Here is a 27,152-nt window from a genome sequence, read left to right on the forward strand (position 1 = left end):
TTGTTTAAAATATGTCATAAAAGAGGTTCAAATAAGGCTAAAAACACTAGAATAGATCCAAAATGCCCATTACTTATTAGGCGGTTCGAAGTGCAATTTTGCCATCAATAACCGAGCGGATAGTGATTAGTAACCGCACGCCTAAGCGGATTGATGCGATTACCAAAAAAATAATAATCACATAATGCAAATGCGATTATAGGCAACAACCGCATCCGCATGTAGAGTCTTAGTAAATTATTAAAATCCAGATCCCCAACATTAACCACTAGACTTGTTAGTAAACTGGGCAGCTAATTGTGAGAAGTCCCTTTATAAAGCACACCTGTCTAAACATGTGAACCCCTAAGGAGTCCCCTCACACTTGCGACTCGGGTTACTATCAATCGAGATATGCAAGTGCACCAAAATTTTCACATTGAGTGAACAAATTATATAGTTGCTTGTAAATATCGTATTTTACGTTAATTCCTTATTAGTTGATATTATTAAACTTTATACCAATAATTCTAAAAGGTTTAATTATAATTTGAAGAGTTGTTTTTAAATAATAGCGTAGCTACAAAGCAAAACCAGATCTATTATTTACAAACATCACATTACTTTGTTTATCATTTTAAGTATTGTTTTACTCATTAAAATACCCATGCACCCCTAATGCAATGATTGACAATCTTTGGCTCCATGCTCGCATCTTCTCTCCCCCTTCCATAATCTTGACATATAGGGAGAAGAGCCCACGCTCGATGCCCTCTACCTCTCTCTTATAATCATCACTTGCTTAAACAAAGTCTTCCTTTTTAATTTTTTTTTTTTCTTCTCAAAATAAAAATATTATTAAAAAATTTAAACACAAAACACTCTTAAAAGTACAAAGACAAATTTTATTTTTAATCACATCAAAACATTTTTTTTTTTAAAAAAAAAAAAAAATCCAAAAATATATTAACAAAAACAAAGCCTCATGTGTTCTTTAAGATTCTATAACCACTAATAGTTAAAAATTCAGAAAAGTACACTTATTTCTCTCTAACTTTCAAGCAATTTGCAATGTTTTCTCTAAATTTTTAATTGTTGCAATGTTCTCATTTTGTACAAAAATTGACCAAAATGCCCCTGACAAACAATTTAGAAAAAATAAAAAGACAAAAAAATGAAGATTTTTTTTTTCTTCTATTTTTTGTTATGATGGATATTTTTGCATAAAAAAGAATCATTGCAACTCCGACAGTAGTTTGGGGGACATTGCAATAATTGAAAATTTAAGAAAATATTGCAAATTACTTTATAATTTTATAATTAAAGGGGAAAAGAAAAAGTATTTTTTTTTTTCCGTTAAAAATTATATGACCAGTAAACTAAACTAATAGTTAAATATTTATATGAGTTTCATGAGGGGCTAAAAAGGACAAAAGTCCCACCACTCCAGGAGGCTACAAAAGCAGAGCAACAGACTACCATGTGAACCATTCATAATGCTTATCATCATCATGGCTGACATTAGCATATCGCATCTCGTAGTCTTGCTTTTCTCTTCTTGAAAGCTGAGACTAAAAGAAACGCAGCCGTTCGAGTAGCCGCCCCCACAAAGAACAGCTTTCTCTCTCTTCCTTTTTGCTTTCTTTATAACACTGCCAAGTGCCACCGCTTTCTCTCCAATTCTCTCTTATGGTTGTGAGACACAGACCGTAGAGGAGGACGTGTAGCTCTGCTTTCCATGGCTTGTCTGAGCGATGAGAGCTGGGTTTCTCTTCCCAAAATGCTCTCGGAGCGCCTCTCTCTTAGGGGGGATCGGGATGAGGAGGAAAAGAAGAGCTTTATTGATTCCAAGACTACTCAGTACCGGTTAGAGAAGGTTTTTCCTGTTTATGCAATGGGGATTTCGAGGTCTGACTCGGACTGTGCTGGGTTGGTTGGCAATTCGGGTGACCCGGTTGCTGACCCTATTTGGGATGCTGTGAAAGAAGAGGCCAAGCTGGAGGTACACACTACTATTCTATTCTAATACTTCTATGAAAATTTATTATTATTTTTTCCTTTGTTGGATTGTGAGTGATGGGTTTTCAATGTTTCAGAAATTGGATTCTGTTATATTCAGTTTGATGTTTAGTTTTTTTTTTTATTGGTTGTTGTGTAGGATTGATGTTACTTAGAAACTAACTTTGATGGGTACAGGAAGTGGCTTTTAAGGTTGTCAGTTGGAGTTGGTTGTACATATGTTTGACTTTGTCTTGGGATGACTTTAGTTTGAATTTTATGGTCTTTGTATAATCAAACCATGGGTAGTGAAATTTCATGGATTGGGGTAATAGCAGTGGTTTTCAGTGGAAAACATTCTCATTTAATAATGGTTGGTGTGAAATCTTACATATAGGGTCAACTTGTTTGGTACCTAGTAAGATTATGGACACACATACAAGCATATAGATAATTTGGATTTGGAACAGTGTTTTGTTCAATCCATCCTCTTATATTTGTCGCCACACATCATTGCAGGCAGAAAAGGAGCCGATTTTGAGTAGCTTCTTGTATGCTAGTATATTGTCACATAATTGCTTAGAGCAAGCCTTGGGGTTTGTTCTTGCCAATCGACTGCAGAATCCTACACTCTTGGCGACCCAACTAATGGATATATTCTGTGATGTGATATTGCATGACACAGGCATTCAACGTTCGATCCGCCTAGATATGCAGGTAAATCAATGTTCCAAAGAATATGAGTGATCTTTGTTCTGGAATAACTGAATTCGTGTTAATGTTTGGAGAACTTCTTTCTACAGGCATTTAAAGACCGGGATCCTGCTTGTTTGTCATATTGCTCAGTTCTGTTGTACCTTAAGGTACTTTTGGCAAAAACCTCTTATTTTGTTGTTGCCATATATTGATCTTGGTTGCAAGACTATGTTAATGACAAAAAGTAGTTTATGAGTTATGCTTTGGGATATAAATAAAAGAAACATTACAGGATCAGACTTAAAATATAACATGGTCCCCACCTCCCCTGCACACCCAAAAATGAATAGAAAAGGTTGAAATAAAAACATTCATGTAATGTTAAGATTTATTTATTGGGCCAAATTTGGTTATAACTCACCTGGATTGCTATAAATAATGATGCTGTTAATTTGGTAAAAACTGTTTCAATGTGATCAATTATGATGGTGTGCCTTGTCAAATTCATATGATTGCCGACCAGAAATGTTCTGATAATTGTTGTTTGTTTCTGAGAAAGTGGGTGGAAGTGGTAGCCATCATTTATTTTTTTATTTTTTTATTTATTATTTTTATATATGTATGAAAAAGAAAAAAGAACCAAGTACATCCTTGATGTTGTGAGTCATGCTTTATTGCAGGGATATCATTCTTTGCAAGTGCATCGAGTAGCACATGCATTGTGGAGCCAAGGACGCAAAGTATTGGCCTTGGCACTACAAAGCCGAATCAGTGAGGTAGTTTTGTACTTTCTTGTATAATCCTCGATGAGTTATTTATCAACAAAAAAGTGAAAAGGATGATCCCTGTAGAGCATATCTTCCTCCTCCGCTCTTTGTTTTCTATCATCTCTTAATTGTCAACTGTTTTTTCTCCTCAGGTTTTTGGAGTTGACATACATCCAGGTATATTCTCATTTGTAGTTGTTACAGTTTCTATGCTATTCTAATTCTCTAAACCTTCTGATATTGAGGCTGGCAAGAGTAAGACTGGCATATTTAAATGTAAAGGGATGTTAAGGTTTTGGACACGTTGCTGAATGTAGCTTAGATATATTTTTTGAAACATATTTGTGTTATTGTTTCCACCAAACATTTTGATGAAAAGGATTTAGAAAGTGAAAAGATATGGTGGATATTGACTACTTGAAGGTTTATGTACAAAACTTGATTCTTCTGCAGAAAGATGGTTGTTACCTCGAGAATATACATCTATTTGAGATAATGAAGGTCATTTCTCTATTATGTAAGGCTAATTTTTACCTTTTTTTTTTTTTTTTTTTTTTTTTTTTTTTTTTTTATGATTCTGTACAGCTGCAAAAATTGGAGAGGGAATATTATTGGATCATGGGACAGGTGTGGTTATTGGTGAAACTGCAGTTGTAGGCAACAGAGTTTCATTGATGCATGTAAGTCAATTTCATTCTCTGTTTTGTTCCCATTATTTAATGGAAGGGTTGTTTAGTTATCATTGTTTCAAGCCACCAAATACTTTGATAACACATTACTAGATTTTCTTTTTATACTTCTTTCATTTGTTTGTTTGTTTAATTTCTAAACAATAATTCATCGGAACTTCTGGGTGAGAATTGGGACATAAAAGAAGGTAAAATAAACTTTTAAATTTTCACATATAGAAATGTCTTCTTTGGATGACTTCTTTAGCATATTGAAGCTTGAAATGAATAATGAAGACTTTTTGCTAATACTGTTGATCGTTAAGAAGTTCTAAATTTGGAGTTTTATTTTTTATTTTTTTCCCGCTATGAAAGCATGGCCATTATGTTGGTTTTGTCAAAGATAATATGAGCATTTGTTTATCAGGGGAAATTTCAGAAATTTCAAAATCCCCAAAATTTTTACTTTGTTCATATTAAATTGCATTATTTGAATTTCCTGAGTTAATTTAAATTTCAACTAGTATTAAATTCTAGCAAAAAATCAAATTAATCTTTGTCATATCATTGTGTCTTCATGTCTTTGCATTGGATATGTACTTTGGAAATTGCATTTCCAGATTATGTTATGATTATTGCAGAAAAATGTTTTGACAGGGTGTGACTTTAGGAGGAACTGGGAAAGAAGTCGGAGATCGTCATCCAAAAGTAGGTGAAGGTGCACTAATTGGAGCCAGTGCAACTATACTCGGGAATATAAAAATAGGTAAAGGTGCAATGGTAGCTGCTGGTTCCCTTGTGTTAAAAGACATCCCTCCGCACAGGTAGAAAGTAATTTCTAATTTTCGGCCCGATCGTTTTTGTCATCAGTCTGTTTTCATGTTGTTAATTTTGAAATAATAGTTAAGGGACGTTCCTTTTCTTTTTTGGTTCACAAGCATGGTGGCAGGAATACCAGCAAAAGTGATTGGATGTGTAGCTGAGCAAGATCCATCATTGACTATGAAGCATGGTATGTAGTGTATCTATGAATCAAGCCTACAAATAAGGGTTTTTATTTTATTTTATTTTATATTCCATTTAGCCTGGAACTTGCATTTGTTTTCTGCATTTAACCGGAAAACGAGGATCTATCTTTATTCTAAGGCAGCAAATAGCTTAAAGGAATGAAACCTATATTAATTGAGCCCATATTGTTTTATATAATATAGTTGGGCTACTTCCCTAATCTGTTGCAATGGTTCTGTCTCCTAGAATCTGGAACACCTATTGTTGAAAGACTAGTTGCTTTGTGCTAAACTAATGTATAGCAGCAGTCACATGAAAAACATAGGAATCTTTATCAAGGCATTATATTGGTCCAACAAAAAGGTCGCCCGGGCAAAAGGTGGACTTCATAAGTATTCTTAATTTCTCTGTAGCAACTATATTTGGGTCCATGTTTGATGCCGGAAGGTATAGAAACAATTTAGGATGATAAACTAACTATTGGATCTATTTTCGAACCACATCAAGCTTGAGTTGGTAATATATGTCAAATATCCTGATTTTAATCTTCTTCTATTTTTTTGCTCTCAAATTTAACACTTCATATGTGAAAACAGATTAGCTATAAAGTTTTTGGTAAGTACCTCTCTCATATCATTCATTATCATGCTTTTTGCTATGTGCAGATGCTACCAAAGAATTTTTCCAACATGTGGCTGCTAATTCTAAAGATGGAAGATCAACTGGTTAGCGCTTCGCATCATCTTTTCTTGGTTCGGAAGCATTAAAAATCAACCAAATCATTGACTTTGCCTTTTCATGTGTTCTCTGAGCTCTGTTGGTTTTATGCTATTGAAACCAATGGCGCTGGTATAACTCTTGGCAACTGTTAATTTCAGGAGCTCAGGATCGTGAAAAAAATGATGAAGGCAACCTAATAAGAGATGTGGCTAGGCTCAAGGCTCAAATCTCCTTTGCCAATGCCAATGCAAAAGCAATTCCTGGACTCTAGAGCGGGACAATGGTTATCATGTTAAATCCAACAAAAACAATGAAATATTTTGTCCAGGGTAGCTGTGGAATGTCGTTAGTCATTTATAATCCCTTGTAATCTATGCTGGCATATTGCAAAATTCAACAGATCTTAAAGTGAAGCGACCCCCCCATTTGTTCTATTTCATGAAAATACTTGTCCACACCCCACAACCATCCATTATGACAAACTTATATAAAAGAATAATGATATAAATCACATTTTTATTTCACCATGTTAATGTGGCAAAATCAATTAACTTTTATTAAAAAAAAAAAAGAAGCAAGGGTTGATTGGTACGACCACGTTAGTAGAGCGATAGTGGTGGGATAAAAATGTAGTTCGTAGCAGTACTCTATAGAAAATACTTCTTCAAATACTGAATACTTTCCATTATGGTAAATGATCAATCATTTACTCATCAAAATCGTCCTAAAGTAAGTCTGGAATTGTATGAACTTTCACAAGATACTTGTATGTGAATTGAAGTCCTTGCTTGCAATTCTAATGAATCAGGCCATTCATTCAAAGTAAACTGTTTAAATGGAGTCATGTTAGCAATAAAGAAATAAAACAAACCAATAAAATTTAAAGGATAAAAGGTTGGTCGGCCACTCTTTGGGATGATTGGCTCATCACAACCTGACCATCTCCTCTAATGCATACCTATAAAGTAAACATGTTCTGAATATAATGGCTTCTTTTTAAGTCAGATTAGGAGAAAACAAAGATGATATGCTCCATGGTCAAGCTTAATAATTGCACTTCAAGAAATGTTGTGAACCAGAATCCTCAAAAAGAACATTCAGATCTTTTCTGTGGTGGGGATAAAGGTGACCAAAAGCACTGAAGGGGATCCCAATTGGGTCCTCATGAATTATGATCTTTTTGTCTGAGTTGCTACTTGGCCATTCACTTGCAGTGCAAATGCAATTTGTTAAATCCTCAATTATTTTTGAAATTTTAATTTAATAATAAATAAGAAATTTGATTATTTAATTAATATTCTTTTTTTTTCTTCCCAGGTGTGAGATCATACAAGAAGTGAAATATTTTAATTAGAATAATAGATAAATTGTGAAATCAATATTCAAATTCAAGACTATTGTAATACATGTTAAATCAGCAACTATTTTAAAAGCTTAAATTAATTTAAAAAAAAATTAATAAATTTGAATATCTAATTTAGATTCTATCAATAATCCTAATCGTAGTTCCTAGAAGGTCAGAGGTTAGAAACCAATAGAAATTAGACCTTAAAGAGAGGCCCCATTTGATGCAACACTTTCAACAACCGACTCATTGTTTATCTTGTTTTGTTTTATTTTATTTATAATCTTTGACAACATCATTTTGTTTGGCCCGAAGCAACGATTCCCTTAGAAATGGTGTAAAATAAATCTTATTATATTGTTAATAATAATAATAAAAAAAAAGTTATCTATTCAGAATATGATTTTTTTTTTGGACAAATATAAGCCACAAAATGAAAGGAGCTACATAAGATTTTTATCACTATCTAAAAAGAAAAGCAAAGCAAAGCTAAGGAGGAGAAGATCGTGAATCATTTCAATACGAAATAGGGTTTGAAGGATAGTTTTTCTCCAAATTGAGTTGGACAATCAATCCAATCTATTAAACTGACATATATTCTTGAAATATGTGATTTTCACATACATTTTTAATAGGATTTATTGAGCATGTAATTCTAAAAAAAACAGAGTTAGGAAGGAGAAGAATGTAAATCCTTCTGATGTGAAATAGTCAAATAGGATTTGGAGTTTTTTTTTTTTTTTTTTTTTCCAAACTAGGTTTAAGGATTAACTCGATCTACTTAATTGACATATATCTTCAGAGCATGTGATTATCATATGCATTTTTAATAGGATTAACAAAGCGCGTGATTCTCATAAAGACAAAGCTAGTAAGGAGAAGAATGTGAATCCTTCCAATTCAGAATAGGGCTTGGAGAAGGACAATTTTCTTTTCTTTTTTTTTTCAAATTGGATTTAAGGGTCAACTCAATCTATTAAACTGATATATTTTTAGAGCATATAATTATCACATGCATTTTTAATAGGATTAATGAAACATGTGATTTTTATATACATTTTAAAAAAATGCTTATAAAAATTACGTGTTCTAAAAATAGATGTCAATTTGATAGACTAGTTGAAAGAATATTTTGCAACCCAATTTAAACGAAAACTTGACCTTTAAAGATAGGATAAAAGAATGAGATTAATGCAAGAAATAGTGGGCCAAAATTGGGCTCCCGAAATACCAATGAGCGCGGGCCTGGTTGCACTCGTTGGCCTAGACAAAGCTAAATTACTGAAACACCCTTGTCAAAGCGAAGTATGCCATTCTGGACTCCATATGGCGGAGTCGGAGCCATGTCTCTCGGCCATGGTTCCCTGTTAGAGAAACACAGCAAAAACAACACCGTTTCCAAGCTCGCTTGCCCTAGCTAGCTTGAGAATTGAGATCCAATCACACATCGGCGATTTCAGCAATTGGGAACGTTTGGCTCTCAGTCTGAATTGAATCGCCGGTGCTTGGGTTCACAGAAGGTATATTCATTGCGAAACCTTCAAATACTCCTCTCGATTTGGCCAATTCCCTTTACGATTTATGAAATTTGTACTATCATTAGCATTGTACATATATTGTCGTTTCAAATCAAATGCTTCTGAACCTGAAATCTGATGGATTTTCAAGCTTTCCTAAGATTCAGTTATAATGAGATCCACGTAATTGTTATTATTTTTAGTATTATAATGTTGTACTAAGAGAAATGGAATATAGTGGGTCAATTTGCTCAATTCAGTAGCAGAACTAAGCAATGCCTTCATAAGCATGTGGAATTTCATTGCATAATCTGTGTACGCATAGAGAGCAAGCTAATGCAATTGGTGGCATATGATGCTTTCGATAAATCGTAGAAATTGAAATTGAGAGAGAGAGAAATTGAATCCTGCTTGTGTTATAAGTTCCGAATTTGAACTTGCATTGCTATCAGTTGGAAAGGGTGAAAATGAAGCATTATGCTTAGGCTGGTTGCTCGTTTACTTGCTTCCAACTTGTGATAATTCTAATATGAGATATTGTATTCTTTAATAAGGTCCACGATTGATGAAGTACTTTTCTGGGCTTGTTTGGATTGCTTAGCTTCAATGGGGTCTAGCTACTAGCTAGTAATGATTTATAATTTCAAGGGACCCTCTTGCTTTGGTTTGTATATCACCAATGTTTAGCTCCTTTCATAAGCTGTATAATGTGTATGTGATATGTTGCAGCTGATGTGGACAGAAGAGTGAAAAGATGGCAGCTGAAGGAGGTCATATGGCTGGAGTGTTGGAAATTCATGCAGAAGATGCTTTAAAACCCGAGAAACAGTTGCCCGACACAAATTACTTGAGCAATGGAAATATTGCCTTGGAAAATGGGTTGCCTGATGTTGACCCATGTTCGGGTGATAGTCATGATCAGTTGGTTCAAATGGTTACTGAACTAAAATTTCAGAATGAATTCTTGAAGTGTCAATTTGAGGATTTGAAAAATCTTCAATTGGAAGAGATTGTGTCTAACCAACAAACAATAGCAAGTGAGACAGATGGTGGAGAGTCCGAAGATGTGAAAGAACTTCGTGAAAAGATAGAATCTTTGGAGAAAGAACTTTTGGAGGAAAAACAGACAAGGGGTGCGGCAGAGGAGGCTTTGAAGCATCTTACATCGGCATACTCAGAGGCAGATGCAAAAGCCCAAGAGCTCTCTGCAAAGCTTGCTGAAGGTCAGATTTTATCCGTTTGATTTTCAAGTTTTTCATCTATACAATAAGACTTGTTAAAAATATTTGTCGCCAAGTGGTGGAGCGGATGCAATTGCACATTCACCTAAATCTAAGAGTCTTACCTTTATAGAACATTTCTTAGTCTGAATGGATAGCATGGTTTCTTTGCGTAGCTGAACAGAAGCTGGATCAAGAAATAAAAGAGCGTGAAGAGAAGTACTCTGAACTTGACTCAAAATTTAACAGGCTTCACAAACGAGCAAAACAACGCATACAAGATGTTCAAAAGGTACATGGTCTTTGACTTCTTTCTGCCTTAGCTTGCTACTCTATGATACTGTTTACCTTGCTATTTTTTAAAATGAAATTTTTATGACGCAAGTGTTTTTGAATGTTAAAATTCTAAGTCACTTATTTGGTTGTCTTGTTTTCACAAATTTGGGATGCTTTCATGTTTAGACAGATCATCTTTGGGAGACTTTTAGTTAAGCCCAAAAAAACTCTACTATGACCTTGCTCTTGAAACAGCATCTTCTTGGGGACTATATGTTTCCTGTGATATCGTAACATTACTCATGTTATTGTGGTACCAAGGTTTAATGTCTTATCTAAATTCCTAAAGTTTCTGCAGAAATGGTGCCATTGTTTGGTCATGGTCAGCTTTGTGCCTCACCTCCTTGACCAATGATGCTTTTCCCAATATGGTAATGGCATAATGCTGCTTGTGGAACTACTGAGGGGGCACTTGTATACTGGCAAAGGTCTTGTTGTATAAAAGGAAAAAAAAAAAAAAAAACAAGAGACATGCACACTATTCCGGGCCACTTTCCTTGGTATATAGGGATTGTAGCATCATCTTCTTTATCTCTAGCAAACCACTCTCACGATCTTCAAAACTCTTTGCGTTCTGCTCTCTCCAAAGACACCACATTAAACACAAATGAGCTAACCTCCAGATTTGCAAAGCATGACAAGTTCCCAATTGTCTCCTCCAACTTCGCAACAAATCACTCACCCTTCGAGGCATAACCCAATCAACACCAAATAGCTGAAAAATCACATTCCACAATTGAGTTGCAAATTCACAGTGAAGGATAAATGATTAATAGACTCCACACACTTCTTATATATACAACACCACTCTATTACAATAACATTTCTCTTTTGTAAATTATCCAAAGTTAAGGTTTTCCCTAAAACCACAATCCAAACAAGAACTCTACTCTTGAGGGTGCCTTAACTTTCCAAATACTCTTCCAAGAGAGATTGGACCTTAGATAATACCTGATAATACGACTTAACTTCAAATGTTTCCTTTTAGATGGAATCCAGCAAATTGTATCTTCGCCTCCATGCCTTACTCTTTGAGAATACAACATCTCAAAGAACCCCGAAACCACTTCCACCTCCCAATCATGCACCAGTCTAATAAATATAATATTCTAATGAATGTTTCCATTCTGTAGCTGCATATTATCTGCCTCCCACACATCCTTGCCACAAGCAATAGTGAATAATTCCGGAAAGGAGACCTTCAAAGGTTGCTCCCCACACCAAACATCGTTTAGCCTATGGAGAATTTAGCTTTGAGAAAGTATCTCTCTTTGGTTTGGATCTTTTTTTCTTGGAATACTTGTGGTAAATATTTCATTAAAATAGATAGAACCCAGGAAACTGATATAAAGGATTAAGAGTTCATGCATTTATTTTTAATTTGTACTGCACACAATTTTTGGAGGAGTGACATAATGGCTGCTACAAAACATTTGTGATGAAACTGATTGTCACTGAGTTTCCTTTACATGAAAAGGATGAACAAATAACTTGGTCAAGGGCCAAATATAATGCTCGATAAATTCTACATTAAATTTTATAGTCCACTTCTTTTGTGTTGTTAGCCTTTTATTTAAAAGTAGTAAGGGAAATGGTCACGTTTGCTCTGAAATTAAGTTCAGATGTTATTTGGTTTGTCATTTTCAGGAAAAAGATGATCTTGAGGCCCAGTTTCGTGAACTGAGTGAAACAGCTGAGCGAGCATCATCCCAACAGTCAGCGTTGCAGCAAGAGCTGGAGCGGACACGACAACAAGCAAATGATGCATTAAAAGCAATGGATGCAGAGAGGCAACAATTAAGGAGTACAAACAATAAGTAAAATCTCTAATTAACTGTTTATTTGAGTTGAGAAACTTATGTATGTTTTTGTCGGCATGTGAGACGTGTGTGTGGGTGTGCTGGTGTATTTGATGGGACAGACAATAGTACCATTTGTTTAGGCAACATTGAGGATTTAAATTTTTCTGTTTACAGTCCTGTTTTCATAATTGTAACATTGTCCTTGAAATCTAGACTCCGAGACACCATTGAGGAATTGCGGCGTTCATTGCAACCAAAAGAGAGCGCTCTTGAGGCTTTGCAACAGTCGCAATTGGAGAAGGACCAGGTATGCATATCATTGAAAATGATGAAATTTGGCTTACAGAACTTTGCTTTTGCTAAATATAGAACCCCCTGCATTTTCATGTGTAAAGGCATGTGGGAGAATATAACATATATATATGTCTCTGTTCATGGTTGTTTTGCATGTATACTTTGGTTACTATTCTTGTTTGCATGTACAAGTGCTTTATACCACCTCACTATTAAGGTTTAATTTTAACTACATCAATTATTTGATCAAGAGTAAAATTCTTGGTGACTTCATTAACAAACTTCTGATGATGACAACTAAATCACAGTAATGTAACAAGTTATTTTGACAGGCTTTTATATCTCTCTAACTTGATTTGATGTATTATTATTAGGCTCTTCGTTGAAATTTTTCTAGCATTGTTATGCCTTTACTGCCTTTATTGTTGCATTTATGAAAAAAATTGATGTCTTAACTTGCTTGTGTCCTAGATGTTGGAAGATATGCGGGGATTATTACAAGCTGCGGATGAAAAAAGGCAAGCTTCACTAGCTGAGCTCTCCGCTAAACATCAGAGGGTAAATTTGCATTAAGATGGTTCAAATGTGGTTCCTTATTTTAACATTAAGAACTTTTGTGTTTTTTGCACTGCTACGTGTTGTGCAAGATGTAGTGCTCTAGCTTCAGAACTATCTGTGTTTTTTCAGAATTTGGAGAGTTTGGAAGCCCAACTTGCTGATGCATTATCTGATAGAAGCAAAGCAACTGAAACTATTTCTTCACTACAGGTAAGAGTTATTCATATGAGGTTCATTCTTTTATTTGCTCTAGTGTAAATGGCCCCTCCTCCCCACGTAAGAGCAGGGTGGAGGCTGAGGTTGTGGTTGTTTTCTTGTTCCAACTTTCTCGGTTAACTTCTAGGGATGCAACACTCATCTAATTAAGATGACACGTTTTCAGTTTTTTATGTGAATAGATTTTCTAAAAAAAAGTGTTTTAACGTTATTAATGTGTGTGTGTGTGTGTAAAGGCATGAATAATTGCTTTCAGAATAGGGAAATAATATAGGGCACTGCTGTATTTTAAATCTTAACTTTTTTTTCTTTTCAAAGTCAATTGCTTATTTTTATAGCCTATTGGTGCTGGATGTCTTAGAAATTTTCTCATGATGAGTTGGACTTAAGGATTGGAAATATATTGCCAGGTGCTAGTTGCAGAGAAAGAGTCTAAGATTGCAGAGATGGATGCTGCTTCAACTGGTGAAGCAGCTCGGCTTAGAGCTTCTGTGGAAACTGTAAAGGGAGAGCTTGCTCACCTGAAACATGAGCATGTATGAGTCAAACACTAAGCATTAGTAAATTTTCCTTCTTCAATCGCATTAAAGGTCTTTGTGACGTGAATATTATCGTTTAAGAGATGATCACAAGTTTTGGCTTTCAATTTGTGCTTCTTTAAGAAGGGGTGGGCTTCCATTAAAATGAAAGGATCAGAAGAAAAGAGTTAGATACTTGACAATTTATTTCAGGACAAAACTTTGTGAATTGTATTGTGACCTTCTCATCTATATAGCTAGTTACATGCATATATGTATATTCAGTTCTACACTCATATGTAATGCATCAGGAGAAAGAAAAGGAGAGCTTGGAAGCTGCCTCCCGGGCACTTAAAACTAAACTGGAAATTGCCGAGAGTAATTGCATACGCGCAGAAATTGAAGCAGCTAAAATGAGAAGTATATTTGCATCCGTTATTAAAAAAATTTCAAATTACATATATATGTGAAATGAATATTCATTCTTTTCTTATTTGGCAGGTCAACTAGAATCTGAGGTGTGTGTACAAGCTCAGATGCTAAATACTAGAGATGCTGAGTTAGTGGCTGCCAAGGAGGAGGTATAAAATTATTCTTACTTCCCCCGTGATTTCTGAAAATCATTCTATATATATAGTGCACTGGGCATGAAATATAGCTCTGATCCTGTGGGTAAGAAAATGTAAAAACATGAAGAGAATAAATAACTACGTGTTGTTTGCATGCTCAAAATGTATTTCATCTTACCCTTATATGTCTGGGATGAGGGGCCAATTAAATGGTTATTTGAGAGGAAAAAGCTATATGGAGGGTGCTTTTATTCTTAAAGGGACGTCCTCTTTATCTTGGCAATCCACTAAATTCCCTGAACTTTGTTCCATTCAGATTTTGGGGTATGCTCTGACCTGCTAACTTCTGGAAAGAGCTCATAGTGAGGGAACCATCTTGGTCGTATTCCTGTATCATAATCTACTGTTCCAGAGGATTTCATCCATCTTGTTGATGTTGTGCTTTATCGGAAGCGGAATAAGTGTTGATGCATTGTGAATATTGCTCTAATATAACTTAGAGCTAATTGCTTGCATATCCAACTTTGTTTACCTTCTGCCTGAAAGCATTTGTTGCTGACTTTGGTCTGAAAATATTATAGAAACTAGTTTCGTTTACTCGGGCTTTGAAACATTGATACCCAACCATCCCCCTTAACTATAGTGGTGATGGCCTTTTGACTTCTATTGTTATTAGGAGTTGGCAATGGAATTTTTTCTGGAGAAAGATACTGACACAAACTTCTATTCTTGCAATGGAGTTCCTGGATCTCATCTGGGGAAATTATGCACCTATTTTCCACAGCTATCAATTAACTAATGGAATATTTGGTGGTTCATGGCTTTGTAGTTCAGCAAACGGGGAACCTTTTCCCATGAGGGACATCTAATTACACTCACACACACATACTTGTGCTGAAGAGCATGTTCTTGCTTATCTAACTCTGATATTACTGCTCTTTCATGTGAAGTTGCATATGTTTAATTTTCCTGATCCATTGCCTGACCTCATATCTTCCTCTTTCTTAATATAAATTTTGCAGATCAGCCGCCTTGAAAGTGAGTTTTCTTCCTACAAGATTCGTGCTCATGCACTTCTCCAAAAGAAGGATGCAGACCTAGCTGCAGCTAAGGACTCCGAACAACTTAAAGTTCTTGAGGAAGCACTAAAAGTACATGCTTGTAGTTTCCTTTTATCTTATAATATGAAGGAAAGACATGGGTCATTATAGGCATGTTAAAACCACTGGCATTTCTTTGTCCTGTAGGAGGCTGAAAAAGAAATTTCATCTGTATCTGCAGAAAGGGATAGGGCCCTTCAAGATCTTCAGGGTGCTTTGGCTAATCATGTAAAAGAACTCAAAGAAAGGTGATTAATAATGCTGATAATGTCCTGTTGGCTTTTCATTCAAATCCTCTCTCTATTGCTTTATTTTATATGGAATTCAAAGTAAACTAGTAGAGTTGAGCTCAGTTGCTGTATTTTATATGGGAAATTTTCCTTACTTTATCTGCTTATAATTTTTGTATAAAATTATTTTCCAAAGCATCAGGTAAATGAGCAACACATGATGTGTTTGAAAAGGACATGCCGGTTTATGTTATTATTATTATTACTATTATAATTGTGATTAGAACACCTCTTCATTAATATGTTATATTTGTTTTGCAACTCCCTCATTTGAAATTCTAAGTTACCAGTATTTGTTGCAATAAAATGTACTGACTTTTGAAGAAGTGCAAAGAACTCCTTTTTGACTCTTCAATTCCACATTATTCCAGAGATTTGCTCCTTGACAATGCCAAGCAGCAGATTAAGAGCTTAGAAGTAAAGATTGTTTCTGCTAATGCTAGCCACCAATCAGATAAGGAAGCATGGGAAATGAACCTCCAAAATTTAGAAGAAACATGGCAACGTAAGATACATGCCAAGTCAAATAATGATGATTCTTACTTTCTTTTCCTTTGTCTTTGTCCAATCCGTAGATGCATATCAATTAAGCATTTTTATAAAGTTACATCAATAATTTTACAGTCAGATGCGACGCAATACGGGCTCAAAATGAAGCATCCTCTGGCCAGGATATACAAAAAGAACTAGATGAGCTCAAACTACGTTATAAAAGATTGAAGGTACCTTGTACCTTGTTGTTTTGGGGATTGGGTTAATTGTTAGCATGATCTTGTGTTAATTGGATGCTTAACCTTGTAGGAAGAGCATGATTCATTTCGTGATCTTGCTGATAGAATGATTGAGGAGAAGGACAAAGAAATCTCTAAACTTCTTGATGATAAGAAGAATCTTCATCGATCTCTGGAATCAAGACCACCAACTGTATGTTCCTTCTTTTGTCTTCTTCAATAATTGTAAAATTTCACCTGATACTTATAATTTCCCATGACATGGTTTTCTATATTTCTAGTCCTTGCCCTGACATGGTGATTAATAATCTCAGGTTGATCACAATAATAATTACGACACAGGTATGAAGCCATTCTTGGTACCACTTATTAGCATTTGTATTAGTTAGATAAAAGTTGAAAGCTTTTCTGGATAACAAACTAAACTGTTGGTTGGCTGCTGATGTCCTAACATATCCTTTTTCTCAAACTGGTATTATCAGCCACGGAAAAGCAGGATGCACAGAATTTAAGCACTACTGCAGCAGAACAGCAGATTCTGGTATAAACATGTCTTTTCTAAAAAATTCCGTTCTCATGTAAAAATGTAGTTTGTTGAGTCTCCAAAGGCATTTATTTACAATAGTTTTAGCAGGTAGCCACTCATTTATTTACAACAGTTTTAGCAGGTAGCCACTTCTATCTTAGAGAAGCAAGTTTCAGCCAGATCTGAAGGACAGATTTATGTGCCTGAATAAATGAGCTGGTGTAGATAAAAACCCACACTAACTGGCAACTTTTTTTTTTTTTTTTTTTGGCTCCAATTTGTATGCCAATCCAGTGTCCCTGATATTTCCCCTCAACCTCTCTTGCTTCTACCTAGGCTTGCTTTATATCTTTATTAAATTTTGTATGCGTCACTTAATTGAAGTTTTTGTGGATAATGTTCAAGGATCCATTAGTTACACCCTGAAAAATTATGGGTATCCCTTTGTAATTCAACATATTAGTGCCGGTTCACTTTTTCAATGGAGATGGACAATTCGCTGTGAGACTCGTATCATTTACCCATAGTTTTCTTTAATATGAGGGGATGCTTGATAATTGGTATATCTTCAAAATAATTTGTTTCATGCATTGCCTGCAAGTAGAAGGTTCAGGAACCATCCAAATATTTTGGTGATGGTTTTTCCTTTGAAACTCAGGTTTTAGCAAGGCAGCAAGCTCAGAGAGAGGAAGAGCTAGCTCAGTCGCAACGGCACATTTTAGCACTTCAAGTATGTCACATGAAGTCTAAATATCAAATTCTTTTTTCCCCACAGTTCAGTTTCTGATTTTTGTTTCAATTCAGGAGGAAATTGAGGAGCTTGAACGTGAGAATCGTCTCCATAGCCAACAGGTATACATTTGTCTGAACTTTTGCATAGTGCAATTGTTTGTTTGTTCACTTAGTGTTAAAAACAAAGAGATGCTGGCTATCAAGAAACATTTCCATGAAAATGTTAGGTTGATGAATGGCCATTGAATGTTTATGAATATGTGGGGAAGTGGACTAAGATTGTTCATCCATGTGCCACAAAATCAAGGACTACTCATATATGAAGCGTTTTTGTTCAATTGTGTTCTGCTTTTTTTGTAAGAAGTGTGGGGAGGGGGATTTGGGCTTGCGTTAGTAGATCAGATTATTTTTTAGTTTATAATACAATTTTGAACCTAATAAGTGCAGGAAGCCATGCTGAAGGCCGAGCTTCGCAATATTGAAAGAGCACAGAAGAGGGATGGGGTAGATATGACGTACTTGAAAAATGTTATCTTAAAGCTTCTTGAAACAGGTATCTCAACGAAAGATTAGCTGTTACAATCGCAAAACTAATTGTTGAAGTCTACTTCCTTTTCTCAATGAAGTATCTAGACATTAGTGATATCAGAAAACTTTGGTACTTTTAATTATCATGACATTTTCCCAAAACAGGTGAAGTGGAGGCTCTATTACCCGTGATTGGGATGCTTCTTCAATTTAGTCCTCAAGAGGTGAAATTCTCAGTTTGTACTTGATGCTCCATTTTTTTGGTTATTCTGATTTAAGTCATGGTCTGTGTCTTTATTGTGCATATTGAAACAAGTCATGGTAAGCTGCTGCCCTTAAGATTGCATATGGATACCTGTCTAGCATGCGAAGATGGTAGCCTAGGGCCACAAAAGAGCATTGTTACAATTTACAAGTAATCAATCTGAACCTGTCATTTCACTTGGCTTCCTTGGGAGAAAACTTGACCAAAACTTCAGAACATTTAAATCAGATGAGCTGAGCAAGAACTAAATGGCCTATCTGTTGACCTTTTTCTAAGTCATGTATGTCATGTCTGACATAGTTTCAAGTGATGATGCTGCATTTCAGTTTATTATATTATATGCTAGAATGTGAATCAAGTAGACATTAGAAACTTTTCTTAAAAGTGTGTCAATGAGGTTCAATACAGCATCTTCAAATGCAGATACTAAAGTGTCAACAAGCATACCACGCCTCTAGAGATGTTCCACCAAGCCCAGCAAGCGATACTTCGGGCTCTGCTCGCTCTCTTTTCTCAAGATTCTCATTTTCTTAACAGTGGGTTAAATAGTCAGTGGATAATCTCACTGCAACTCAGCTGCAATGACGTTGGCCGCTCGCATGCAGATAGGGAAGTGCATGTTTGGCCTCAGTAAATGCTGTATTCTTTTTGTGACACTATATTGTTGCATGATAAGGTTCAGATATTGTAAAGAACAATTAGAAGAGGGAATGACACACATCAAATATCAAGAGAGGGAGGAGAAATATTTTCGGTACTTTATTTACTCTTTCTGGAAGAAGTGTCATGAAGCCAGACAATTTTTATTTTTTTTCTCACAATTCAATGTTTTTCTTTCTTTTCACAATTCAATGTAAAGTATACGTGAGAATGATACTATTGAGAAACAAGGCAATTCCCAGTGAACTTATTAATACAAATGGGATAAGGACTCTCTCTCTCTCTCTCTCTCTCTCTCCATGTATAGTATGTATTGGCCCTATTGGGTGTCTTTTTATTTTTTTACTTTATATAACGACTCTTTCTTAGATTTTTTTTTTCTCCGTGATAAATTGAGTAATTCTATAAGTCTTTTTTGCATTCTTTTAAAAATGATGTGGCTTTTAAAATCACAATTTGATTAAAATTTAATAATGATTAAAATTGTGATTTTAAAAACCACATCATTAGTGGAGAGACACAAGATAGACTTATGGCATTACTTTGATAAACTCTCTTGTTGAACCAAGAGGACTTGACCTTGATAGAATTGGAATTTCCAAATTGAAATTGTGAGATTATATAAGACTCACTTGTTTGGGTGATCTAAAATTTATTTGGGCAAGTTGTCTCATACGAACTTTCTTACTAAATTGCTAGAAATCTCAATCTGTTCAAATTTCTAGCTATTTGGGTATATCAATGATGAGAGAGTGAGAGTCCATGTGAAATTTATTTCTTCAAATAAATTTTGAACTCTAAACCACCTGCCGAACAATTAAGTTTTAATGAGGCTACCCAAATTAAGTAGTGTGAAGTCACCGAGAAATGTCAAATGTCAAATAAGGAGCGTGAAGTACATTGAGATTGTCGGCGTCATTTAAGGAGCGTGAAGTATGTACAGTGAGAAATGTCAAATGTTGTTGGAAGAAATTTTTGTCCCTCCGCTTTTTTTTTCTTTTTTTTTTTCTACAATATGTTATTAACCATCATTCTGTTGTAGATAGCATTTTTCTTTTTTTCTAAGCTCTTTCTTTAGCTTCTCATATGTGAACAAACAATGAGATATTTCACAATCTTGAAATACAAACAATCACACACGGTTGGAGCTATGAAGAATAGAGAAATATTAACAACAAACATGTTTGTTAAATTTTTTATCTATTTGCTGTATTTTGTTTTCTATTTTTAAAATAGAAAAAATAAAAACAAAAAGGAGAACAAAAAACCATATTTACAAACATACACCTAAAGGTTTCTTTATTCTTTATTGAATCATCAAAACTCAAAACAAGATATCCATATAACGATTTTGCAATTCAGTAACTCATGTAACATTGTAAACAGGAGCTTCTAACTCAACTCACCAATTTGCAAGACATTATAATAATCTAAAACCTAACCCACTAAAATTTCTGTTGCTGGACATGAACATCAACACCATCCCAGATCATTAGCCTGAAATGCAATCAAAATACTAGCCCACCTTCAATCAACAACAACAAACAAAATAGCAAACAAGACCAAGACCAGAAACAACAAAATTGCTACAACGTCTAATAATTATCAGCCTCAGCCAACAAAAGCTTATGAGCATATAAAATCATCAAGCATGCCTTGCCTGAAAATCCTTCATGAAAGCAACCAAATTCTCAACCCCAGCCAGAGGCATAGCATTGTATATAGAGGCACGCATGCCTCCAACCGACCTATGCCCCTTGAGCTGAATCATCTTCTCCTTAGCCGCCTCCTTCACAAAATCAGCCTCCAACTCCGGCTTCTCCAACGTGAACGGTACGTTCATCAACGACCTCACCGACTTCTCCACCGGGCTCCTGTAAAACCCATTGCTCTCGTCGATCGCCTTGTACAGAATCTCAGCCTTCTTCTTGTTCTTCTTCTCAACCTCCACCAACCCACCCTGCTCCAACAAGTCCTCGAACACCAACCCACACATGTAGATACAATAACAAGGAGGAGTGTTGTAGAGCGAGTTGTTCTCTGCGTGGATCTTGTAGTCGAGCATGATGGGTGTGATCTCCTGGGCGTTCCCAATCAGATCTTTCCTGATGATCACAATGGTGACCCCAGATGGACCCACGTTCTTCTGGGCCCCAGCGTATATAATCCCGAATTTCGACACGTCCACGGGCTTGGAACAGAAATTCGAAGACATATCCGCGACGAGAAGACCATTCTTCGGAGTTGGGTAGTCCTTGAACTCGACCCCGTGAATTGTCTCATTGGCGCATATATGCAAATACTTGGCGTCCGGACTCTGCTCCAGCCCCTCGAAGGCCGGGATTCTCGTGTACTTCTCCGATTTGCCGGACCAGATCACCTTGGGCTTAGAGTACTTCTGTGCCTCCTTGAAGGCCTTGTCGCCCCACGACCCAGTAACCAGGTAATCGACCGAGTCTTCGGGTTTAACCACGTTCAGAGGGATCGCGGCGAACTGGGTGGTGGCTCCGCCTTGGAGGAAGAGGACAGCGTATTCGGAGGGGATATCCAAAAGGGTGCGGAGATCCGCCTCGGCCTTTTGGATGATGGAGAGGAACTCCTTACCGCGGTGGCTCATCTCCATGACGCTCATGCCGGATCCGCGCCAGTTGTAGAGCTCGGACTGGGCCTTGAGGAGGACGTTCTCCGGCAGGATGGCGGGCCCGGCGGCGAAGTTGAAGACCCTATCTTGGGACTGGGTCGGCGTGTGGGTCAGTGGGCGCTGATCCTGGGTCTGGGCTGCGGTGGCGGAGCATTTGATTGAGATGGGCTTGGCGGGGAGGTGGAGAGTGTTGAGGTGGGTTATGGGGCTGATGGTGTTTTTTAGGAGGGGACGGTTGGGGTTCTGGAGGAGGAGTGAGTGGGGTGAGGTTGCCATAGCCATGGTGTTCACCGGTTCAGATTCGAGATCTCAGAGACCCAGAGTCAGAGAGAGAGAGAGAGAGTTTTGCAGAGCTTAACACGATACGATACGAAACAAATGATGGGTGGAAGGAATATTTATTGGAGATTTGAAGTGGGAAAGTGATATTGCCACCCAAAGAGATGTTGTTCAATGCTTGCTTTCAGGAGCGCCGAGCGTGGTTGGTGCCTGGTGGGAACTGGGAAGCTTTTAAGCTTTAGATTTTAGAAACGGTGTCGTTCTCAGTTCTCTGATGTTGAGAGGGTGTCTTTTTCTCACGGGTAGGTCAAAATATAGAACTGCCTTTGATTGATAAGTTTTTCTCACTTTTGTTTTTTTATTTTTTAAAACAAAAATATTAACAAGCAAAACAAAATTACTTTCATAATTATGTCACATTAAAATAAAAAAATAACTAAAAACTTCTTCTAAAAAAATTAACAATCGGAGCTTAACTTGCCCAGGAAAAAAAGAAAGAGAAAAAGGTTCAAAATAGAAGCTAATAGTAATATATAAGTAAAAATATAGGCGTCTCTATTGTTCTAATTTTGAGAGGCTAATAATATAAGGCCTAAGATATATGATGAGGGGTATATACACAAAAATGCCTACCATATATATATAGCTTATAGTTGGGGTCTAAGGGTAAAATAGTAGGCTAAAAGTAAAAGAGTAATTTTAAGAATTATTCAAGATATCATATAGAAATAGATTAGGAATCAGAATTGTATTTCAACTCTCACTAAAGTATGCAATTGGTCTGTTGGCTGTTGGGTTTGGTAGGCAAAAAGTCACATCAGAGTTTAGATTAACTTTCCCAAGGTTTTTTTTGACAGCTCCACTTCTCTAGCCCCACTGATTTGAATGGGAGGGGTTCTGGTTAGTGTTTTTTTAGGGATATAATTGTCTTTTACTAGTGGGGGCGAAAAAGACAATTAACACAATATTTAACAGAAGAATGAAGGGAAATGAAATAAAAATTAATTTGTAAGAACATCCATAAATGAAACCAGCTCTCTTTACTGAAAAATGAAATATGATGTTTTCATCACATTATTGCTCAAGGGAGCAGCAATAGAAAGTACAATAATAATTTGAAGGGGGAAACAATGAATATATATGCTCACCCAATTAGAAACTTAGGAAAAAAACAACTCTATGGCTGTGTTGTGCCTACCCAAATTAGAACTTAGGTCAATTAATAATTCTCAATGCAACCCAAGTTGCCGTATGAGTATTCCCCACCCAACCAACCAACCCCCAATTACAAATTCATGCAGTGTTAGTAGCTGTACATGCCCTGCTATAGTTGGGTATCCAACAGAAAATTAGCCGGTTCAAATTTTGCAGTATACCCAAACTTAGATGTACAGTATTTCCTATGTACGCCTGTGAGTTTCCCTGTTGCTGCCTTTTGGTGGAAACCGACCATCAGTCTTGAGCATTCTCTGTGAGCAAGCAAAGCATAGCATCTCATTGATCAAATGTTCATGTAAAAGAAACTCGAAATTCTAGTTGAGATGGTAAGAAACTCACAAGAGCTGATCTTCTGAGTAGCTGGTATGCCATTCACAGGTCTTACTCCACTGCTTGAACCCATAAAGAGTACATTGAGCTGAATAGACTGCAGCAGCTGCTAATAAAGAAGGTGAAAACTTGAGCATTTCGTACTCAACGAGAGAAAGCTCAATCAAGAAGAAGGACAATTGCTCGAGCTTTTTGTCTGCTTGAGCAGCCTTGAGGAACCTTTGCATGAAAACATATGGGGTTGGAACTGACATGTTAAACTGCAATGTATTGAGTATCAAGCTCTCCTACAGGTTTATGAAGAGCTGAAGGTCAGTCACTTTGTTTAAAAAGTAAGTAGTTTGAATCGTATGAAGTTGGCATAATCACAGCAAAAGAAAGTACCATTTCTAGAACCTCCTTCTTTGTGTAAGCTTTATCTGATATAAGGATCAAATCCCCGACTATAGGAACAGAAACCTCCTCATATTTGCATGCTAAGAGCATGGCAACCAAACCGACCAACTGAAGTTTCTTTCTGACCATTGTTTGCTTGGACAAAAATCTGTCTATTAGACTAACGGTAAGGAACAATGTCTCCTTCATGAGGTCAAATTTGTCGTGGACCTGTGTTAATTCAAACAATCAGTACATTGCTCAAAATTGATAGTAAACCAGAAACTCAATTATTGCCTTTTTAGGCATTGGTTTAGTAGAAGACATTATTATGTATACCTCAATAAGCCAGTCAATTAGTATAGACCTCATCCTCTCATTAATGTCAACCTGTTGTCCCATATAGTTTGGTGAGACACAACTAAAACTCTGCAAAAAAAAAATTCTGGTGATTAGTAACCAAATTTAGGTAGAAATTGATGTTTTCCTTGTTAGTTACCGCATTTGTAATCATAATAGATTTTGAAAATTTAAAGCATATATCATAATATTCTCTTGGAATATTAATTTGGTAAATTCTGTCTGGAAATTCAATTAAAATGAACAATACAAGCAACTGAAAAATGATGGTGGTATCACAACCTTATATTCAAAATACATAATGGAGACAAAATTAATTATTATGACAAACATTTCAAGACTCCTAACTTAAATTAATTATTATGACAAACCTTATATACCAAAAGAACAAGCTTTAAGGGTAAAGGTGAAGGGTTTAGGGGTTCCTCAATTGTAAAAGATGGACATCATGACAACTATTATACATGTAACTTTATCCGGTGAAAGGGTAAGTAACTCAGTTTACCTCCATTTTTCTGTAGTGGGCATAGAGATCTTCAATGTAGTCCACAACTGCGAGTGGATTCTTTGCATCACAGCTGTCAATATCCATGACAGGCTCTTCAACTATATCTTCCATTTCAACCTCCTCCTAACAATTTAGTATATCAATTACAACTTTGCAGATTGGTCAACTCAATTTTCAAAAAAAACAAATAACTGTTTAGAAAGGTAGATACCATCTCATGAGTTTCACTAGGCATCACTTCTGTTTGTTCTAAAAACATGGGCACTGGGATGTCTTCTTTAGGTGACTTGTGTTCCTCGTCTACATATATGCAATCTCCAAATCCACTTGAGTTTGAAGCTGATGATGGGTTTGCCTTCTTAGTTTCCTGTTCGTAGTTAGAGCCAAGAAATCAATCAATCAATCAATCCCAGCAGCACCCGAACATATGCAAGTTGGATCCATATTTTCTCATAGAAATTTGTGAGACAGAGAGAGAGAGAAGCGATACCTGAGGACAAGGTGGCTGCGCGTTTGCAATTTGTTGAGCAAACTTCCTAAATAACAAAGCATACCAAAGTCAAACTTCGAAAGCTTCATTCACTTTCAATTGGTTGATGAGAAATTCGAGGATGAAAGCAAAGAAAAGTTTGGATCATATGTCTTGTCAAAGTTTGTTTTCATCAAAAGCCAAGGAGATCTAAGGTTTAAATTTTAAATTATTTTCTTTTTTGTCAGCTGCTAAAGAAACATAAAAGAAATTAAAGGCGACATTCTAAGTTTCTAACCTCGTAATTGGTCGATGCACTGGATCAGCCTGCTTCTTTTCACAGAATTCATGTTTTCTAAACAGTGGGAAAAAAAAAAAAAATCAGTTCCAATTCATGTTTTCTCAAAAGAGAGAACAAAAGCAAGAAACAAAAATGTAACAAAACTGGAGAGATTATTGTAGCATCAAGAGAAGATTACTCTGACAAGCCTCTCTTATTGACAACACAAGGGTATGCTTGACCTCCCACTAAACTCTGCTTAATAACGCTTAAAGCCCTTCTGGTCTGCCTAATCTCCTGCCCAAACTTTCTACTCCCCATCTCAAAACCTCCTATCATTCAAAAAATGAAAAAACCAGGTCAGATCTCGAGGTTTTCGAACCACATCCAATCTTAAATAGCCGAAATCTTAAGACTCGGCAGCGAGAATCAAACTTATTTACCTTGAAAATTTGTGGGCTTGTTCAAATTGGGATTGTTCTCGTCAGTAATAACCATTTTCTTTGATTATCTGAAAGAACAATCAGACCAAAGAACAAAGTTAATCTACCTCCCAAGAATGTAGAAATGAAGGTGGGGGGGAGAAATATAGAGCTAAAAGTTAATAGACGAAAACAATAGTGGGGGGGGTATTTGTCTGCCAAAAGGCCCGTGCCCCCTTTACTTTTTTCAAACGCAACGGCTAGTGATTTCTGACCGTTGGATCATGGGTTTTGACAATACGGGACTTTCTCTCAATTTTGTCCTAACAACGGTCACTTGGTTGGCAATTGGCATGTGGCGTGCCGCATCTGATTTCAAAATTATATTATTGTTTTTGAGTTTGTCTAATGATTGGTCTAAATCGGACTTGGGTTCCCTTCGGTGTTTGCCTTTTTTAACCTTAATAAACCCAAATCCTTTCCCTACTTTGGACTCCTGATTAATGCCAACTTTTTTTCTTTTTTTCTTTTTTTATAGATAATTAATGCCAACTTTGGATTGTGGTTGAGCAATAAATTTGGAGCTTTTATTACGATTCTCTTACAAACTCCTATGCTAATCTACTGTCCACCCGACCCGAGTAGAACGTGATGCCACGCGGGTAAAAAAATTTAATAAACAAAATTTGACAGGTAAATTTAATTGTTTAATGAATGATATTATTAATGCCAAGTAAATTGTCCCACCAATTTGTAAGGAATATTTTTGTACTGCAAACTATAATACCTCTATCGGTGCTTTTGGTTCGTAAAATACCACGGGTATAAGGGTATTGCACGAATTTTTTGAGTTTTTTTTTTTTTTTTAAAAAAAATGGTTTAGTACAAAGCCTCAAACAAAAGTCTTGTGATTATCATAGTTTTTATTGTCAAATATCATCTGTCATCAGTTTTTATGTTCTTTTTATTGGAAGGAAATTAAGGGGGTATTTGGTAAAATGTCGAGAATTATGTTCATTTTTCCAATATTGAAAACTCTTTTTAACTCTCGGAAAGAGAAAAACAAGCTAAATTAAACTTTTGAATTATTGCATTATTTTATTGCTCACAGTAAAATTACTCATGAGCCCCTCAGGAAACATGCAATAATACTACTACTAGTGAGGGGCCAAATAGATCAGTGAGTTTGAAGAAGCATGGCCCCTCACATTATTTGACGGACCTCGG

General features: G+C 36.1%; 4 protein-coding genes across 5 annotated transcripts; 2 read left to right on the top strand and 2 right to left on the bottom strand.

Annotated features, from left to right (window-relative positions):
• The first annotated feature begins 1,467 nt into the window (after positions 1–1,467).
• Positions 1,468–6,270, top strand: LOC133852181 (serine acetyltransferase 2). Its single transcript, XM_062288878.1, has 10 exons — positions 1,468–1,981; positions 2,497–2,694; positions 2,781–2,840; positions 3,354–3,449; positions 3,593–3,617; positions 4,026–4,120; positions 4,766–4,932; positions 5,047–5,120; positions 5,782–5,841; positions 5,995–6,270. Exons 1-10 carry the CDS (start codon positions 1,718–1,720, stop codon positions 6,105–6,107), a joined length of 1,152 nt encoding a protein of 383 aa, XP_062144862.1. The 5' UTR covers positions 1,468–1,717; the 3' UTR covers positions 6,108–6,270.
• Positions 6,271–8,469: 2,199 nt separating this feature from the next.
• On the top strand, positions 8,470–19,411 carry LOC133851697 (protein GRIP). 2 transcript variants are annotated; one of them, XM_062288240.1, is made up of 22 exons: positions 8,470–8,701; positions 9,428–9,921; positions 10,095–10,210; positions 11,902–12,071; positions 12,270–12,363; positions 12,822–12,908; positions 13,038–13,118; positions 13,535–13,660; positions 13,954–14,062; positions 14,144–14,223; positions 15,234–15,362; positions 15,459–15,559; positions 15,973–16,106; positions 16,226–16,323; positions 16,403–16,525; positions 16,647–16,674; positions 16,815–16,873; positions 17,517–17,588; positions 17,663–17,710; positions 18,038–18,143; positions 18,284–18,342; positions 18,807–19,411. In XM_062288240.1, the coding sequence occupies exons 2-22, from the start codon at positions 9,453–9,455 to the stop codon at positions 18,915–18,917; spliced, it is 2,400 nt and encodes a 799-aa protein (XP_062144224.1). In that variant the 5' UTR covers positions 8,470–8,701; positions 9,428–9,452; the 3' UTR covers positions 18,918–19,411. The 2 variants fall into 2 exon arrangements, with proteins under 2 accessions (XP_062144224.1, XP_062144225.1); XM_062288241.1 differs by having other exon boundaries at positions 8,477–8,701; positions 9,441–9,921.
• A 914-nt stretch (positions 19,412–20,325) lies between these two features.
• Positions 20,326–22,067, bottom strand: LOC133851430 (phosphoserine aminotransferase 2, chloroplastic). Its single transcript, XM_062287858.1, has one exon. The coding sequence runs from the start codon at positions 21,964–21,966 to the stop codon at positions 20,689–20,691; it is 1,278 nt and encodes a 425-aa protein (XP_062143842.1). The 5' UTR covers positions 21,967–22,067; the 3' UTR covers positions 20,326–20,688.
• A 917-nt stretch (positions 22,068–22,984) lies between these two features.
• LOC133851818 (G2/mitotic-specific cyclin-1-like) lies at positions 22,985–26,110 on the bottom strand. The gene is made up of 10 exons (XM_062288407.1): positions 25,947–26,110; positions 25,703–25,835; positions 25,522–25,578; positions 25,245–25,290; positions 24,966–25,121; positions 24,752–24,877; positions 24,226–24,315; positions 23,896–24,117; positions 23,521–23,798; positions 22,985–23,432 (listed from the first exon to the last, which is right to left on the bottom strand). The coding sequence occupies exons 1-10, from the start codon at positions 25,999–26,001 to the stop codon at positions 23,288–23,290; spliced, it is 1,308 nt and encodes a 435-aa protein (XP_062144391.1). The 5' UTR covers positions 26,002–26,110; the 3' UTR covers positions 22,985–23,287.
• Between the last annotated feature and the right edge of the window lie 1,042 nt (positions 26,111–27,152).

Source organism: Alnus glutinosa, chromosome 12 (assembly GCF_958979055.1).
Source record: "Alnus glutinosa chromosome 12, dhAlnGlut1.1, whole genome shotgun sequence".
NCBI lineage: Eukaryota > Viridiplantae > Streptophyta > Magnoliopsida > Fagales > Betulaceae > Alnus > Alnus glutinosa.

Coding starts and splice junctions, on each gene's coding strand:
- LOC133851430 (XM_062287858.1), bottom strand. CDS start 21,966: ATGGCTATGGCAACCTCACCCCACTCACTCCTCCTCCAGAACCCCAAC.
- LOC133851697 (XM_062288240.1), top strand. CDS start 9,453: ATGGCAGCTGAAGGAGGTCATATGGCTGGAGTGTTGGAAATTCATGCA. Junction 9,922..10,094: donor CTCTGCAAAGCTTGCTGAAG/GTCAGATTTTAT, acceptor TTCTTTGCGTAG/CTGAACAGAAGCTGGATCAA. Junction 16,107..16,225: donor TTTAGAAGAAACATGGCAAC/GTAAGATACATG, acceptor ATAATTTTACAG/TCAGATGCGACGCAATACGG.
- LOC133851818 (XM_062288407.1), bottom strand. CDS start 26,001: ATGGTTATTACTGACGAGAACAATCCCAATTTGAACAAGCCCACAAAT. Junction 24,118..24,225: donor TAATTGACTGGCTTATTGAG/GTATACATAATA, acceptor GAATTAACACAG/GTCCACGACAAATTTGACCT. Junction 23,799..23,895: donor AGAAGGAGGTTCTAGAAATG/GTACTTTCTTTT, acceptor ATAAACCTGTAG/GAGAGCTTGATACTCAATAC.
- LOC133852181 (XM_062288878.1), top strand. CDS start 1,718: ATGGCTTGTCTGAGCGATGAGAGCTGGGTTTCTCTTCCCAAAATGCTC. Junction 3,618..4,025: donor TGGAGTTGACATACATCCAG/GTATATTCTCAT, acceptor GATTCTGTACAG/CTGCAAAAATTGGAGAGGGA. Junction 4,121..4,765: donor ACAGAGTTTCATTGATGCAT/GTAAGTCAATTT, acceptor ATGTTTTGACAG/GGTGTGACTTTAGGAGGAAC.